At 65.8% G+C, this 16174-nt stretch overlaps 5 protein-coding genes across 5 annotated transcripts; 4 read left to right on the top strand and 1 right to left on the bottom strand.

Annotated features, from left to right (window-relative positions):
- Positions 1-450: 450 nt before the first annotated feature.
- Positions 451-3555, top strand: JCM10292_007216 (uncharacterized protein; the record flags this gene model as incomplete). The annotated part of the gene is made up of 5 exons (XM_076648292.1): positions 451-1728; positions 1793-1938; positions 1995-2208; positions 2271-2409; positions 2465-3555. The coding sequence occupies 5 exons, from the start codon at positions 451-453 to the stop codon at positions 3553-3555; spliced, it is 2868 nt and encodes a 955-aa protein (XP_076506239.1).
- A 246-nt stretch (positions 3556-3801) lies between these two features.
- Positions 3802-5892, top strand: JCM10292_007215 (uncharacterized protein; the record flags this gene model as incomplete). Its single annotated transcript, XM_076648291.1, has 2 exons — positions 3802-4241; positions 4299-5892. 2 exons carry the CDS (start codon positions 3802-3804, stop codon positions 5890-5892), a joined length of 2034 nt encoding a protein of 677 aa, XP_076506238.1.
- A 1803-nt stretch (positions 5893-7695) lies between these two features.
- Positions 7696-11129, top strand: JCM10292_007214 (uncharacterized protein; the record flags this gene model as incomplete). Its single annotated transcript, XM_076648290.1, has 7 exons — positions 7696-8082; positions 8156-8292; positions 8352-10276; positions 10363-10547; positions 10604-10705; positions 10761-11024; positions 11088-11129. 7 exons carry the CDS (start codon positions 7696-7698, stop codon positions 11127-11129), a joined length of 3042 nt encoding a protein of 1013 aa, XP_076506237.1.
- Positions 11130-11574: 445 nt separating this feature from the next.
- JCM10292_007213 (GMC family oxidoreductase) lies at positions 11575-14030 on the bottom strand (the record flags this gene model as incomplete). Its single annotated transcript, XM_076648289.1, has 6 exons — positions 11575-12142; positions 12206-13011; positions 13069-13407; positions 13472-13508; positions 13583-13807; positions 13876-14030. 6 exons carry the CDS (start codon positions 14028-14030, stop codon positions 11575-11577), a joined length of 2130 nt encoding a protein of 709 aa, XP_076506236.1.
- Positions 14031-14876: 846 nt separating this feature from the next.
- On the top strand, positions 14877-16157 carry JCM10292_007212 (uncharacterized protein; the record flags this gene model as incomplete). The annotated part of the gene is made up of 6 exons (XM_076648288.1): positions 14877-14991; positions 15053-15309; positions 15363-15495; positions 15554-15634; positions 15703-15930; positions 15991-16157. 6 exons carry the CDS (start codon positions 14877-14879, stop codon positions 16155-16157), a joined length of 981 nt encoding a protein of 326 aa, XP_076506235.1.
- Between the last annotated feature and the right edge of the window lie 17 nt (positions 16158-16174).

Below are 16174 nucleotides of genomic sequence, written 5' to 3'. Positions count from 1 at the left end.
TGCGTACCGGCAAAGTCGCTCGGAGGAGCAGCGCGCCCAAATAAAGGCGACTCGTGGGAGCAACGGTGGGCACGAGAGGTCGTGCAGGAGTTCGGGAACGATCCGTCCGCTCGGGCGTATCTCCGCAAAGGTTCGTCTGCTTCGTCCAACTACAGCGGCAAGCACAGTAGAGGTGCACTGCCAGGGTGCAATGCGCCCGCGATGTCATCGCCTCCATCGCACGATGCTTGGAGGACCGAGCGAGAAGCAGCAACAGCAAGAGTGGAAGCGGAAGCAGTGCAGAGTGTGCAGTACAGAGTTCAGCAAAGCATCGCAGGGCTGATCGAGCGTCTAGACGGTGCTGGCTGCCAAGTGTCGTGAGCGTCTCTGCGAGAGCCGCCAAGGTTGCGCGAGCCTCTCGTTCTCAGTCGCTTCGCCGCCCGCCAGCCAGAGCCGGGCACGAGCAGAGCCATGCCCGTCTCGACTGCGGCGCTGCCTCTCCCAGGCCAGCCTGTGCTCGCGGATCCCGTGGCCGGCGGTCTCCCTCCTCGGCATTACCCCGCCCAGCCTGCGCTGTCTGCATTCCCGCCACAGTCGGGCGAGTTCTATTCAACCACGACAGCGCCCGTGAGGGACCACGAGCAGCTCCCGCACGCAGACTGGCGCGCGCGCAAGCAGTCGGGAGGCGCCGCCTCGTCCTCGACGGCGCGGAGCAGCGTCCTCGACCGCCCCAGACCGCGCGCAACGCAGCCGTCCGTCGACCAGCAACGCCCGTCGAGCTTCTTTGGCGTCGAGGGAGACGTACACGTTCCCGCACGGGACGTTCAGGATGCAGGGTTGGCGGCACGAGGACCCGGCGTGGGTGCAGTTGGTGCGGCAGACGGCGAGTCCGACCACGAGGGCCGCCCAGGGCGTGCGAGCAGCTTCTTCGGCGTCGACGTACCCGCCGGACTGGTGAGCGGACCTTCGCACGGCTATCCCGACGCCGCGCTTCCTCCCGTCGAAGCTGGTTCCGCGCATCACGCCCGCCGGTCCTCATTCTACGGGCTCGACGCGCACGCAACAGCTTCTGGCACATACCCGCAGCGCCAGTCCTCGCTCGACCCCGCCTCGGCCGGCCGCGACGGCAACTCCCCCGGCGTTCGTACGCCCTCGAGCCAGTCTCACTCGAACCTCCCGCTCGACCGCCGGCCCGGTGCGACGGGCGACCGCTCATCTGGCTCGGGCTCGGGCTCGTACTCGTCGCACGACGCACCGCATCGTGGCGCGCGGTATGCGCACACGCCCTACGCCGCATCTCGCTCCGCCTCGCTGTACGGCGCCTCGTCGGCCTCGCTGCACGGACAGGACCCGTCTCCTCCGCCACCCGCTCAGCTCCTCGACCAAAGTCACCTGCAAGTAGGGACGATGGCGTCGCTTCTGTCGCACGAAAAGACGCTCGAGCTGTACCGCCAGAACGCCAAGAAGACCAACGACCCCGACATTCAGTACGAGTTCTGCACATTCGTCATGGACGTCGTCGCCGACCTTGAGCAGACGACGCTCGCGGAGCGCGCTGCTCGGGGCGCCGAGCCGGACGGAACCGCGGCCAATGCGCCGCCTACGCCGCAGGAGATCGAGGCGCGGCACAAGCAGCAGGCGCTCGTCTCGGAGAGCATCGCGCTCCTGAGCAAGCTCGCGACTCGCGGGCACGTCAAGAGCTCGTACTTCCTCGCCGACTGCTACACGCAGGGAATCGGCACCCCCAAGGTTCGTCCGACTTCACAGTTTTTGACGAGACCCGCTCGATGCTGACTCTCCTCCACGTGAGCAGGGCAAGCGCGACTACGACAAGGCTTTTCCGCTATTTCTCGTTGCTGGAAAGCACGGTCACGCTGCCGGCTCGTACCGCGCTGCGCAATGCATGGAGCACGGATGGGGCACGCGGAAGGACTGGAGCAAGGCCGTCTCGTTCTACCGGTGAGCGCCTTCTCCACCTTTGTCTTCGGCACATGACTGACTCGCGAGACCTGCAGCCGTGCCGCCGTCCTCTCGCACGTCCAGGCAATGCACCGCCTCGGTCTCGCCGAGCTCAACGGCGAGCTCGGCCTGACGAAGCGCGCTAAGGACGGCGTGCAGTGGCTCACGCGCGCCGCCGAACTCGCCGATCAGGTCGAACCGCCGCAACCGCAGAGCTTGCACGAGCTCGCCATCTTGCATGAGAAGGGCATCGAGAACGTTGTCTTCCAGGTGCGCTGCAATCGTTGTCACTTGCGACCGCCCGCACAACGCTGACGGGGTTGCTTTTGCAGGACGAAGAGTACGCCGCCGAGCTGCTGGCACGCGCGGCGGAACTGCAATACGCGCCGTCGGCTTACAAGCTCGGCGAGTGCTACGAGTACGGCAAGATGGGCTGCCCGCAAGACGCGGCGCTCAGCATCCACTACTATAGTGAGTCGCTGTGACAATGCTGCTCCCCGAGCTCGTCTGACAGCTTCGCCCGCAGACATCGCCGCGCAGCAGAACCATGCCGCAGCCTGCTTCGCCCTCACGGCGTGGTACCTCGTCGGCTCGCCCGGCATCCTCCCACAGTCCGACACCGAGGCGTACCTCTGGGCGAAGAAGGCAGCCGCGGGCGGTCTCGCCAAGGCCGAGTATGCGTGCGGCTACTTCACCGAGGTCGGGATCGGCACGTACAAGGACGAGCGCGACGCGCTCGAGTGGTTCCGCAAGGCGGCCGCGCACGGCGACAAGCGCGCGATGGAGCGCCTCCGCATCGCCGGGCACGCTGTCCCGCCGCCCGAGAAGCCTATGGCGCGCAAGGCCAGCCCCGTCGCCGCGCCCGACGCTCCTGTCTCGGCGCTGCATCTTCCCGAGCGCCCGCGCCGGCTAAGCACGCACAAGCTGCTCCGTAAGGAGAACTCGTCGCTTACGCTCGGTGGCAGTCTCGGCCGTCGCGAGGGCAAGCAGCGCACCGCGAGCGTCGACGTCCTCTCTTCCGCGGGTCGCCCCGCGCCCGAGCGCAAGAACAAGGGCAAGGGCAAGGAGAAGGCGCTACCGCATGCTCCGGAGAACGGTGTAATGCCGCCGCATCCGGGCATGGCGCCCCGCCAGCGCAGCTACTCGCAGCCCTCGCTCGCCCACTCGCCGCTCCAGCCGCTCGACTACAACCTGCGCCCCGCCGCGCCCGAGTCTGCCGTCGTCGGCGACTTTGGCCCGCTCGCGTACGACCATCGCGTCCCGGCGACCGTTGCGGGCCGGCCGTCGCAACTCCAGCCGGCATATGCGGGCGAGTACGGCGCAGGGTACGGTCATCAGCAGCAGCAGCAGCAGTCGGCGCCCGTCTCGCCCGCTGGGTTCGCACAGGCGCAGTACCAGCACCAGCTTCAAATGCAGCAGCAGCAGGCGGTAGCAGCGGCATCGGCGCGCGGGCTCGTGGTCCCGCAGCCGGACGAGGTGCGTATGCCGCTGCGGCAGCAGGTCGGCGGGTCGCCCGTGCTCGGGAGTGACGAGGTTGCGCACAAGCGGCAGGAGCGGGAAAAGGTGCTGCAGCGGAGGAAGAACCCGGGCGAGGACAAGGACTGCGTCGTCATGTGAGGGGCCTGGGCAGGTCGGGTTCGGATGGACACTTCATTCTTCTCTCGCTCTTTGCATTGCGCTCGACTGTGACAGACACTCTTGCTCGTAGCCGTACATAGAGGCTCTCCGCAACCCGTCTCTTCCGCGATTCTCGCACATGAGAAGCGGAAGCGTGGGGACTTCGCGTCGGCGCGCGTCTCTGCCTTCATCGCCTCGCTCGCCTTTTTGACATCTCGCCGCTCGAGCTGGAAGGCGCACGCTCGGATGCAGGCCGCTGCGCCTTTTCCGTCAGTGCTTCTACAAGCTCCGCCCGGTGCAGGGCCGGCCCACTCCGCACCACTGCCTCCTCCTCGCCTTCCCACGGAGCGCCCTCGCGCGCAGACGCCACCTGTACCGGCCGACTGGATCCGCTGCTCGCAGTGCAAGAAGCACAAGGATCCGAGCGCTTTCCCTGTCCGGCTCATCAACCTCATCCCGTACCAAGTCTGCCTCGCCCATGACTGGTACTGGACGGAGGCCAAGCGCGCGACGCACTGGGCACCGACGACGACAATCAGCTGGGCGGGCCTGTGCGACGCGGCGAGGCAGCTGAGGGCGGATCAGACGGGCGCGCAGGGGAAGTGGCGCGTGTCAGGGAGGGCGAGCGAAAGGGAATCGCTCGTCGACCGCATCTCGAGGGCGGGTGGATGGACTGCCAAGGAGATGTGAGTGCTCTTTAGCCGTTCTTTATACACCGCAAACTGACATGTGTCGAGCTTCAGGCCCTTCCGCCAGTCTACGGCCAAGAACGACTCGCTGCCGTCTCCGACTTGGATCTACTCGCTCGAGCCAACTGCTTCTTCCTCCTCGTACCCAGGCAGCTTCAAGCTCCAGCTGTGGGCGCACGATTCGGTCGGCTGCTATACGATCACGCTCGTGCCGTCGACGAAGGGCAAGGAAGCGTCGGCGTGGGCGCGGCCCGGGAGGGCCAGGAAGCCTAAGTCGGCGGCGGCACTTGTCGATGTCGAGACTGGCCAGCCGGCGCGCAAAAGTGAGGACGCTGCGGTGCCGAGCGGTGATGCGCCTGGCATGGCTGCTCTCCTTGCCGCCGCGGCGCAGACCGCCTCGGCAGCTACATCGACCTCGTCAAGCAAGAGGCGCAGCACCTCGAGCGTGCCGTCTGCGGACCGCGACCGCGAGCAGATGCCCCCACCACCTATACCGAAGAAGCCACGGCGCGTCGAGCCGCTCCTCGTCTCGCCCAATCCGACCTTCTCGTCTTCCGGTCCGAACACCCAGACGCCTTTCGCGGCAGCTGCTGCCGACCAGTCCTGGGCGCACCTGTTCTCGTTCCCGACTCTCCAGCTACCATCGGCTCCTCCCGCCGCTTCTTCCGCCAGCGACCCGTTCCCTCTCGACCCTCTCCTCCTCAATGCCGCACCCGGCTCTTCCGATACCGCCCCTCTCCCAGCAGGCGCCTTGCCTGCCTTCCCGCCCGCCGCTTCCTCTTCTTCTTCGTCGAGGGCTCCTCGATCCGGCTCGCTTCAGCTCGACCCCAACCGGCCCCTCACGCTCGCCGAACTCCTCTCCTCGGCCATCTTCGAGCCGCCCAACATCGACCTCCCGACGCGCCTACCAGCGCAAAATGCGACTTCGTCTTTGTCGTCCTCCGCCGCACGCACAAGCTCGCGCTCTCGCCGCCCGGCGCATACAGCAGCGCGGGTGCGCATGAAGGCGGGCAAGGAGCTCGACGAAGCCGTGGCCGATGCGCTCGGGAATGCCACGCCGCCTGTCTCCGCGGCGGGTGCGGGCGAGGAGGGCGCCTCGAGCGACGAGGAGGGAGAGGGGTACTACGAGGACTCGATCCCGGACGAGTCTTCGGAAGAGGAGGAGGACGACGAGGAAGACGAGGAGCTCCTCGAGGGCGAGACGCCCGGCGAAGGCGCAGACGGCGCGAGCGTCTCGTCCTTCTTCGAGTCGTCGGCCGAGGAGACGGACTATGGCAGTGCTGGGCCCGATGACGACGAGAGCGACGAGGACGGCGAGGACAACTGGCTGGAAGGGTTCGCGGCGCAGCAGATGGGGCTCACCCGCGGCGAGACCGACGACGAGGAAGACGAGGAGGAGGACGAAGAGGACGAGGGTGGAGACGACGGAGGCGAGGCGGGCGAAGGCGAGCGGTCCAGGGACGAAGTCAGCGCTTTCGAGGAGGACGAGGAGAACGACGAGCTGAGCGACGGCGAGGTGGTCGCGCACAATGCGCGCGCGCGCGACGACCGCCGGGCTGCTCGCGCTGCGACGCGGGCGGCTGGTGTGCAGGATGCCGAGGACGAGGTGGACGAGTTGGACAGCCCGTCGGGCGACGAGGGGCCGTGAGGTGCGACTCGTGATCAATGTGCATAGTCTGTTCTGTTGTTCGCCGATTCTGCATTCGCATGTCGTTACCCTTCTAGCTTTTTGACAGAAAGCAGATTTGGGACGAAGAGGCAAAGTCGAGAGGTTTCTCGCGGTTCGGTCTGCTCGCCTGTCGGCACGCATGCTCAGTAGATACACTGGAAAAGAGGCACATGTTGCTACAGGTCTCGGGCGGGACAGGGATGTCCCGCGAGGCGGGCCGACTTCAGCGCAGTTTCGCCTCACGCTCGCCCGGTTCTTCGTACGAGGGGGGCCTCGCCATCGGTGCGCCGTCAGTGTCTCTGTGGATCTGTGTAAAAGTGGACGACGCAGCGGGGTCGGGCAAGGTTTCGTCTCGGGCCGGTTGAGCCCTTGGCACCGCCAGACGAGGCTGCTCAACTCGACTCGGGCCAATGCAGGGCTCGGCTGCACCGCGCCCGATAGGCACGAGCACGACGGGGTCCCGCTGTTCAACTGCTCGAGCATTCCGCCAGCGTCGCTTGAGCCGTGTGCATGGGAAGGCGCACACGCAGACAAAGGCGATGATGCCGGCAATGAAGGAGACGGCAGTAATTACTGCCGAGCTGCGTTCCCAAATGGTCGGAGCCCAGGACCTAGATTGACCGAAGTGTCGGCGTGTGCTGACGGTCAAAGGGAGGGAAGGACTCGCCGGCATCCCTTCTTGCCGCTTGAGCCTTCCTTCGACCTTTTCTCCGTCGAGTAGCGCACATTCCCGCGCGAGTCCATGAGACGGAAGACAAAGCGCTCGCCTGCGGGCACATCATCGTCCCAAGTAAGGGTGCCAAGGCGCGAGTAATTGCCAACGACCGTGAGCACTGTCTGGTTCGCCAGATCAGAGCGGTTGAAGGGGGAGCGTACGGTCTCGAGGACAAAAGGCGCGGCCCTGCCACTCATAGAGATACTGTACGAGTCGCAATCGTATTTGGCGTTTGTGCGATAGACGCTGCCAGGTCCGCCCGCATCGATGCTGAGCAGGTTGAGGTCCTGCCGTCGACCAGCAGGGCCGCCCAAGATGAAGATTGCCGCAGAAAGCAGACATAGCGCCGTACAGATCGCCCTCATAATGGCCCAAGCGACTGGAGAGGAAGAGACAGCAGCAACGCCATGCGCCGAACCCGCATGCCGCGTTCACAGCCTCGTCCGCTCCGCGTCCAGCCGCCGTGGCTTGATTGGTCCGCACTCGGCGCGCGCGCCTGCAGAACGGGCCAAGGGGCTGTGCAGGGAGCGGGACTAGCTCGTCAGAGAGAATGCGAATGGCGCGCCTTCGGGTTCGAGGAGGCTCAGCGGTGCCCACTCGAGCCCGCTCACATTCTTTGCGGGCCAAGTCCCGCCCGAAAGTCCGCATGGCAATCACGTCGACATCCTGGAAAGGCAAGCAGAGGCGCAACCCCGTGCGATTCCGCTCCGCCCGTCAGATGGAGCGAAAGAGAGCGGCATGGGGGAAGTGCCAGGAGCCAATGTGTAGCGCTGGAATGCGATCGGCGCAGATAGCGTTTCTCTGCCTTAGCATAGCGATCGCACGCCTTCAGCTCAGCCTGTGCAGCTTCGCGGACCTGAAGACGAGGCGGAGACGGGCGAGGCACTGCGCACGCGGAGGGATCCGGGACGCTAGAGTGCAGGCCAAGGCATGGCGATCGATCTAGACATGCTGCGAGATCTGCTCGGCGCACAGACTGCAGCAGTTGGTGAGGTCGAGGGCGTCTTCGTCGTTGCTGCGATCGCTCGTTCGGCTCGAACCGCTCTCCGCGCTCTCTGACTCTGCGCATGGCACGATTGGGCGGGACTGGGCGGCAGCAGGGGCGGCTGTGGCTCGCCCTCGCTACCGTACTCGTCCTTCACGTCGTGTGTTGGCGCGCCGCCGCCCCACTTGGCTCGCTCGCCGCCGCGCAATCTCACGCGTCGCCGCATCTCGCCAGGCGCAGCTGGGGAGCGCTGGCCGAGGACGGCGACGACCACGATGCGGGCGAGGCGCTCATCGACTGGCTCGCGCTGTACCGCCACGCGCAGCCCGGCGCACCTCGCATCGCCCTCTTCGCCCTCATGGTCGTCTGGCTCACGTTCCTGTTTGCGTTCGTGGGCATCTGCGCGAGCGAGTTCTTCTGCCCGAACCTCAGCCACATCGCCAGCCGCCTCGGGTTGAGCGAGAGCGTCGTGAGTCGTCTCATCCGCGGCTCTCCCGCAGCCAGAGAGGCGGTGCAACTCACCTTCTCGCGCCCGTTTGCAGGCTGGAGTCACCTTCCTCGCCTTCTCCAACGGCAGTCCGGACGTGTTCTCGACCTTTGCCGCCCTTCGCAGCGACTCGGGCAGCCTCGCCATCGGAGAGCTCATCGGTGCAGCCAGCTTCATCGTCTCGGTCGTCGCGTAAGTGCAGCTGAGCAATGGCCGCAATTGATGACGTGCTGACGAGCGTATACACGCAGTGGCACGATGGCCATCATCACCCCCTTCCGCGTCGCCCGCCGCACCTTCCTCCGCGACGTCGGCTTCTTCACCGTCGCCGTCCTTCTCACGCTCGGCATCCTCTACGACGGCAACATCCATCTGTGGGAGGCGTTGGCTATGGTCGGGCTCTATATCGTATATGTGTTTGTCGTCGGGGTAGGCAGTTGGTGGGAAGGACGGCAAGAAGCGAAGCGGCAGCGCATGCGCGAGGTGCGCGGCGAGTACGAACAGGAGGACAACCTCGACATAACCGCCGACGGGGACGTCGAGTGGGAGCCCGAGGGTGGCATCTCGCTGCCGACGTCGGGCGCATCGACACCGCGCTCGAATCGATCGTCTAGCCGCCCACCCTCGCCTTACTCGCCCGCGAGCATGCCGCCCTACTCTGCCGGCATCTCTCCTCCCGCGTCTCCCGCACTTGTCCGACATCACTCGCACACCCAGTCCTTGCACAGTGGTGTTCCCATCCGCCCTTCAGCAACCCCGCTCGCACTCGGGCACAACCGCCGCCGCTCGCGCTCCGTCCGCCCCTCCCTTCTCGGCGCCATCGAGTTCCGCGACGTCGTCAATTCGCTCTCGTCCGACCGCTCGAGCGCGACAAACGTGCTCGCCGTCTTCGGCGGCGCGCATCAGCACCATCACCACGGGCAAGAGCTGCTCGAGGGCGACCTCGACGGGTACGAGTCGGCAGGCCTGCTCGAGGCGGGCTCGCCGCGACTCGGCTTCGGCGGCGGCAGTCAGGCCGCGGGGCGGAGACGCGCGCTCAGCCAGCCTTCACGGCCGGAAGGCGGACTCGCGCTCGGTGGCGGCGACGATGCGCTTGCCGACGGTGTCCTGCGGGATGCGGAACTGCGAAGACAACGCCAGCGGATACCGCTCGGCTCGAGGCGGACGACGTGGACTGCGCCGGAGGACAGCGAGGAGAGCGAGGACGAGCGCGACGGACACGGCCTGATCGACCTCTCTTCCGGCGTCGACAACCCTTGGGCAGGCGCGCAGTCGCCGCTCAAAGAGCCAAATAGCGAGACACAGTCGGTCAAGCGCGTCCCGTCGATCCTCCTCACGACCGACAGCGGGTCCGATACGGTGCTCGCCGAGGGCGCGACGCCGCCGCCGCCCGATCTGCACGACAGCCGCCCGACGACGCCGCAGCGGCATACGCAGTCTCCTCGCAAGCGCCACGTCCTGCATGCCGTCACCTGCGCCCTCTTTCCCTCGCTTCAGTCGTTCGGCTCAAAGTCGATCGTCGGAAAGGTCACGGCGCTGCTCTGCGTCCCGGCGCTCCTCGCGCTCAACCTCACGCTACCCGTCGTCGAGGAGCCGACCGAAGACGCAAGCGCCTCGTACACGGCGGAGAAGCGCTCGAGCCAGACGCTCGACCCGTTCTCTGGCTCGCCAGGACGACCCGGTGACCTCGCCTTCGACGACGACGACGACGACGACGAGGACCCGATTGTTCGCGTCGGGCGCAAGCTGCGCGCGCAGGGCATGGGCCAGGCCGACTCGCGCTCGACAAGCCCGACCCCTCCGCCACGACAGTCCCCTCCAGCGGGGCACGACAATTCGCACTCGCACCATCTGCAGCATGTGCGCGCGGCTGCCGCCGAGGCCGACACGCCGTCCGAGGCATGGGCCGAGCTGTCGACGCCGCCTGTCGGGACCGTCGCGGGCCAGGAGGGCGACTACTTCCCTGCCGTGCCGGAAGGCGACGAGGGCGAAGCGACGCCCATCGCGTCCCTCTCGCGCGTGCAGACTATCAAGGCTGCGCCGCAGACACCGTCGGCGCCTGTGCGGGAGTTGAGTGATGAGGAGCTCGTGGTGCAGGCGCAGGAGACGGTCACGAGGTGGTTGACCGCGCTGCAGTGCCTCCTCGGACCCGTCTTTGTCGTGTCCGCGCTCTTCGGTCAGTCAGAAAGGCACTTGCCTCGCAGTGTGTGACGCGGAGTTGCGCACTGCGTAGCGTAGCGTGACTGACCCTCTGTCCTGCAGCCGACGACTTGCGATGGTGGTACCCGCTCGCCGCCCTCTTCGCGGGCCTCTTCTGCTCTTTCCTCGCCTTCCGTTTCTTCGACAACTCGCGCCACCCCGGACGCGTCAGCCTGTGCTTCCTGGGATTTGGAATTGCCATGGTGTGGATCCTCATGATCGTCAACGAGGTTGTCGGTGTTTTGCAGGTTCGCCCTTTTCTCTCCTTGACAGCTGACCACTCGCTCACTTAAGTCTCTTGCAGACTTTTGGCCACATCTTTGGCATCTCGGACGCCATCCTCGGCCTCACAATTTTTGCCATGGGCAACTCGCTCGGCGATCTGGTCGCGAACGCGACAGTAGCGGTTCGTACCCGTTCCATACTGCGCGGAACTCTATGCCAACCCTCTGACCCTGCAGCGCATGGGCTACCCAGCCATGGCCATCGCCGCCTGTTTCGGCGGGCCCATGCTCAATATCCTCCTAGGCGTCGGCCTCTCCGGAACCTACCTCATCGGCTTTGGCCCGTCGCACGGCACGCCCCTCCGCATCGACATGACCCGCACGCTCCTCGTCTCGGGCGTCGGGCTGTTTGCTATCCTTATGGGCACGCTCATCGCCGTCCCGCTGAACGGCTACCGGATGAGCAAGCGCGTCGGCGCAGTCATGATTGCGGCCTACGCTGTGCGGCTTGTCCATCCCAGTCGGACTTGATATCGCCGGTACTGACGCACTCCGCGCTCGCAGGTCGTACTGGCAATGAACGTGGCCGTCGAGGTCTGGCTGTAGCACCAGTCTCTCCTCGCACTGTCTCCCATCGTCTCGAGCTTCGTTATTCCTCGCGCGCCTTGATTCGACGCTGCGACCCTGTATCACTTCTTGCAATTCACTTCCCCGAATCAGCGCATGAGAAAGTAGGGCAGGTCGAAAAGTGTCCATTGAGCAAGCGACGAGAGCGTTGCTCAACGCCTCGGGCGCATGCGCGCGCACGTTCTACGTCTAGTCTATGCTCCAACTGTAGAGGTGAACGACGGCAGCGGGGGCTCGAGGGAGGATGATGCGCGGAGAACGGAAGGGGTTATGAACGAGTGACGATGGAATGCGAAGAGCGAACATGAGAGCGAGGGTGGGGTATCGAGGTGGCTAGAGGCGACTATAGAGGATGCGAAGGGTTGCGAGGCAGAAGTTTGGAATGCGAGAGGGCGTGAAGGAGGAGGGCGGAAGAGGGAGGCGATCAGGCGAAGATGGCGACGGCGCCGACGGCAGCTGCGAGCGCCGCGCCGATCGCAGCGGGCTGCAAGCCCGTGGCAGCGCTGCCCGCGTCGCCCGACTGCCGCGCCGCGTTGCTCGTCCTCGTCTCGCTCGGCTCGCCCGGGTTGCCCGACGCGCCCGTCTCGCTCGACTCGGTCGCGTTCTCAGACTGGACCGACCCACCGGCGGCCTTCGGCGTCGAGACGAGGAGGTCGTACGCGCGCTCGGCGATGCCGTACATGGGGGCCGTCGCGTGCGCCGAGAGACTGAGCGGGATGATGGACGTGTCGATGACGCGGAGGCCCGTCAGGCCGTAGACGCGGCACGCGAGGTCGACGACGCCGCCTTCCGACTCGGGGAGCATCGACGCCGTGCCCGCCGGGTGGTACTCGGTCGAGACGACGCCCCGGATCCACGTCTCCCACTCCTCGTCCGTCTGGACGCGGTCGCCCGGCGAGAGCTCGGCGAGGACATAGTCCGAGAACGGCGCGGTCTGCGAGATGGTGCGCGCATACTTGAACGCCTGGCGGAGGATCTGAACGTCGGCGGGGCTGCGGGCGAGGCCGAGTCAGCACCGAACAGCGGAAAGGGGGCATAGCCGTGGCGAAGCGCACTGGGTCAGGTAGCCCGGTTCAATCTGCGGCTTGTCAAACGTGCTCGTCGAGTTGATCTTGACGCTGCCGCGCGAGAGCGGGTGCTGGATCGCGGCCTGGATCTGCACCGTGACCGAGTCGGGATACCCGCCGTACGTGCCCGTGTTGGACAGGAGGATCTCGGCCTGCCCGACGGCGGTCGGGTAGATGTCGCGCAGCTCGGCGTGGTACGACGCGTTGTAGCCCGCCTGGATCGCCGAATCGGTCGAGTAGCCCTCGACCTGCGCCGACTGGTTGGCGGCGATCTCGTCCATGAAGGCGTTGGCGGCGTCTTCGCTGCCAAAGAGCGTCGTCAAGTTGACGTACGCGACGGCGTCGTTCGGCGACGTGTAGAGCGAGTTGGCGTCGCCCTGACGCCACAGCTCGAGCTGCTCCTCGCGGTACGTGTCGTTCTGCGTGATGGGGTCGCCCGAGAAGGGGAAGCTCGTGTTGAGCGTGATGGCCCCCGACAGGTGGTCCGTCAGGTGCATGCCGACACCAGGGAGCTCCTTGACGACTTCGATGCCGAGACCGCTGAGGAGGTCGCTAGGGCCGACACCCGAGACTTGGAGAAGCTGCGGCGTGCCGATGACACCGGTCGACAGGATGACCTCCTGCGACGCACTGACCGTGTAGGTCGTGTCGTTTGCGCTCGCGGCAAACTCGACGCCCGTAGCGGTCGTACCGTCGAAAAGGATGCGCGTCGCCTGGTAGCCCGTCAGAACGACGAGGTTGTCCCGGTAGTTGATCGGGTCGAGGTAACCGTTCGCGGCGTACGAGCGCGTCCACTGTGAGAAGGAGCGCATGAGTACAGAAACAGACGGCAGAGCGGGCGAGAAACGCACGTTGGTCGGGTTGATGGCCGAAGTCGCGATGAAGGCGCCCCAGTTCTCGCCGCCAGCCGGGTCGCGCGAGTCAATGCCAAGGTTGGCGAGCGTCGGCATCCACTCGTACGTCGAGTTGTAGAAGAGGCCCGGGTACGAATAGTGCACGGGGCCGTCGAGGCCGTGAAGGCTCTCGTTGAGCACCATCGACGCCTCCTGGATGTGGTAGTCGCTCGGCGGCGTCCAGAGCTCGCTCTTCTTCAAGTACGGGTATAGCGCCTCCCACGACCAGATTGAGTCGTCCGCATTGAGCGAGGCCCACGAGTCCTGCTCAATCTCCGACTGCCGAATCATGTAGAGCTGCGAAGGGCCGAGGTGGTCAGTCTCGATCTGACGAGCGGAGAGATGGCTCGCGCTGACTGACGCCATTGACCGCAGAGGAGCCACCGAGAATCTTGCCACTGCAGGCCCACAAGTAGCACGAGCATCAGCAGGACCGCAAAGAGGAAGGCTCGAACGTCGGCAAGAAACGCACCGCGGCCAGAAGACCTCGCGGTTGTTGAGGTTGGGCTGCGGCTCAGTCATGTACTGCCAGTCGTACGGCGAGTCGGCGTTGGCGATGCCGCCGAAGTAGGCCATGGCGGGCGCGAGGACCTCGTCCTGCACCTCGCTGCCGTCGGTGCCGGCCTCGAGGACGGCGACGCGAATTGACGAGTTCTCAGACAAGCGAGACGCAACGACGAGTCCTGCTGTGCCACCGCTGGAGGAGAGAAGGGTGAGCGTCGGTTGTTTGGCCCGGGAGGAGAAGCCGGAGGTTGCGAGACGCACCCGACGACGAGGTAGTCGAAGGTCTGGTCTGCGAGCTGATTGACGTCGGTGACGGTGGCCCTGCGACGGATCTCCCAGTCGCGCGGATTGGCGGCAACGAGGGAGGCGGCGGCGGAGGCCACCACACCGAGGGCGGCGAGCGAGCGAGCGACCATGGCGCAGGTGTGGATGCGTCGGCACACGCGTGTGTGAGGCGCTCAAGTGCTCAGGCGAGAGTGTTTGGCTCGAAGCAGACCTTGCGAGCGCTGGCACCGCAGAGTGCGGCGGACGTGCGAAGTTGAGGGAAGGACGAAGAGTCGCCGAGGCTCGGGGCTTGGTGGGCGGTGCGCTTGGCGAGAGGCAGGGAGGGAGGGGGATACAGGGCACAGCAGCGGGAGCACACAGTCACACAGGCAGACCAGGAACGAACAGCACTCGGGCAGAGCAGGCGGTGCGCAGGAGAAACGCCGCAGACGGAACGAGGGTTGCTGCGCCGCCGATCCGCAGCCGACGCGTCCGCACGCGTCGTGCGGCCTGTGCACGCGCGGGGCCGCGCTTCGTCTCCTGTTTCCGTCGCCCGACCCAACGCTGCTTTTCTCGTCGCTGCGCTTCTTTCGTCGTCCACTCGGCACGCACTCCACTCGTCTGCAACACGCCGCCTCGTCTGCCCGACCGCCGCCGCGTCGTACCACCTTCTGCCAACCCTTGTCTCGTCGGCGCAGCGTTCTGCTCTCGCCGTGCTTTTTGTTGCTTCGCTCAGGCATGAACCACTTGATTTGATCTGCGCTGAATCAGCACCGCTGTGACGGTAGTTCACCTCCGCCTGACGCTCGTGCTGACAAGTCTGGCTGACCGGAGCATTGCGAATTGCGCCATCCCTCTGCTGACCGAGCAACGAAAGGCGTTGTGCTTGACCTCGCTTCGCAAGACCCGGCTGCTCTTGCTTCCTGCTCCACCACCGCATGATACTGCGCTCGTTGCTGCGTCTCCCTACAAACCTTGCTCGAACCGCCACCGCCCGCATGTCCACCACCACCACCGTACTCGCTGCACCTGCCACGCTCAACGCAGCGCGGGCTGCCAGTGCGCCTGCTGTCACTGCCGATCTCATCTACTTTGCCGGCAAGACGACCGATGGTGCGGCCCCTCGTTGCAATCGAGTCGCGAAGGCAAGACTGACACGAAGCGCTTCCGGCAGGCGAGCGTCCGTATCAGCTCCAGTTCCCCTCGCCTGGCCCGCACCTCCCCTCGACCAACGCTATCACCACGACGAAGCCCACCGAGATCTACGACCTGCGCCCGCTGCTCGGCACCGAGGCCGCCAAGGACATCAGCATCGAAACGACCGGGTTTGGCGTCCTCCCCGCTGAGCGCACCCGCACCAGCTTGACGTACGACGACTGGACGGACGAGAACAAGATCCGCTCGGTGTACTACCGCGAAATCGAAGACTGCGTCTCGCTCGCAGACCTTCGTGCTAGACTCCTCGGCTCGATACTGACGTGCAGCGCCTCTGCAGACTCTTCAAGCGCGAGTACGGCGCCTCGCGCGTCATCATCTTCGACCACACGATCCGTCGCAACGAGGAACCTGGCAAGGAGACGCCCGACACGGCGACAAACCGCAAGCCCGTTCCAAGAGGTGCGTCACCTGCGTTGTCCTCCTCTTGAACTTGCGCGACTGACAGCCTTTCTCGCAGTCCATGTTGACCAGACTCCGCTTTCGGGCGAACGGCGCGTGCGCCGTCACGGCGGCGAGGACGCTGAGCATCTCCTGAATGGTGCGGTGTTCCGCTTGATCTCCGGGACTGACTTCATTCTGACGCCTCTCTACATCACCCTTCGACAGGTCGCGCCCAGCTGATCAACGTCTGGCGTCCCCTCCGCGGCCCCGTCCTCGACGTTCCGCTCGCCGTCGCCGATGCGCGCACGCTCGACCACGACCGCGATCTCGTCAAGTCGCGCCTCGTGTACCCGAGCGAGGGCGAGGGCGCACAACCCGAGGGCGAGACGCTTCAGGTCACGCACAGCGAGCGCCACAAGTGGTACTACTTGAGCGAGATGGAGCCGGACGAAGGTGCGCTTCACTTCTCGTTGCTCGTCGACATAATCTGACTGTCTCCCCGCGCGAACGCAGTCCTCCTCCTCAAATGCTGGGAGTACCTTCCCGACGGCAAGAACGGCACCATCACGCCGCACACGGCGTTCCTCGACCCGCGGTACTACGGCAAGCCCGGCGTCGCGCTCCGCGAGAGCATCGAAGTGCGCGCGCTCGTCTTCCACGAGCCTGAGCGTGGTGTGTAGCGAGCAAAGTTGCTGCA

This window comes from Rhodotorula paludigena, assembly GCF_050403205.1.
Source record: "Rhodotorula paludigena JCM10292 DNA, Rt_paludigena_JCM10292v1_ctg14, whole genome shotgun sequence".
NCBI classification, from domain to species: Eukaryota; Fungi; Basidiomycota; class Microbotryomycetes; order Sporidiobolales; family Sporidiobolaceae; genus Rhodotorula; species Rhodotorula paludigena.
This window is presented reverse-complemented; position numbering and strand designations above follow the sequence as displayed.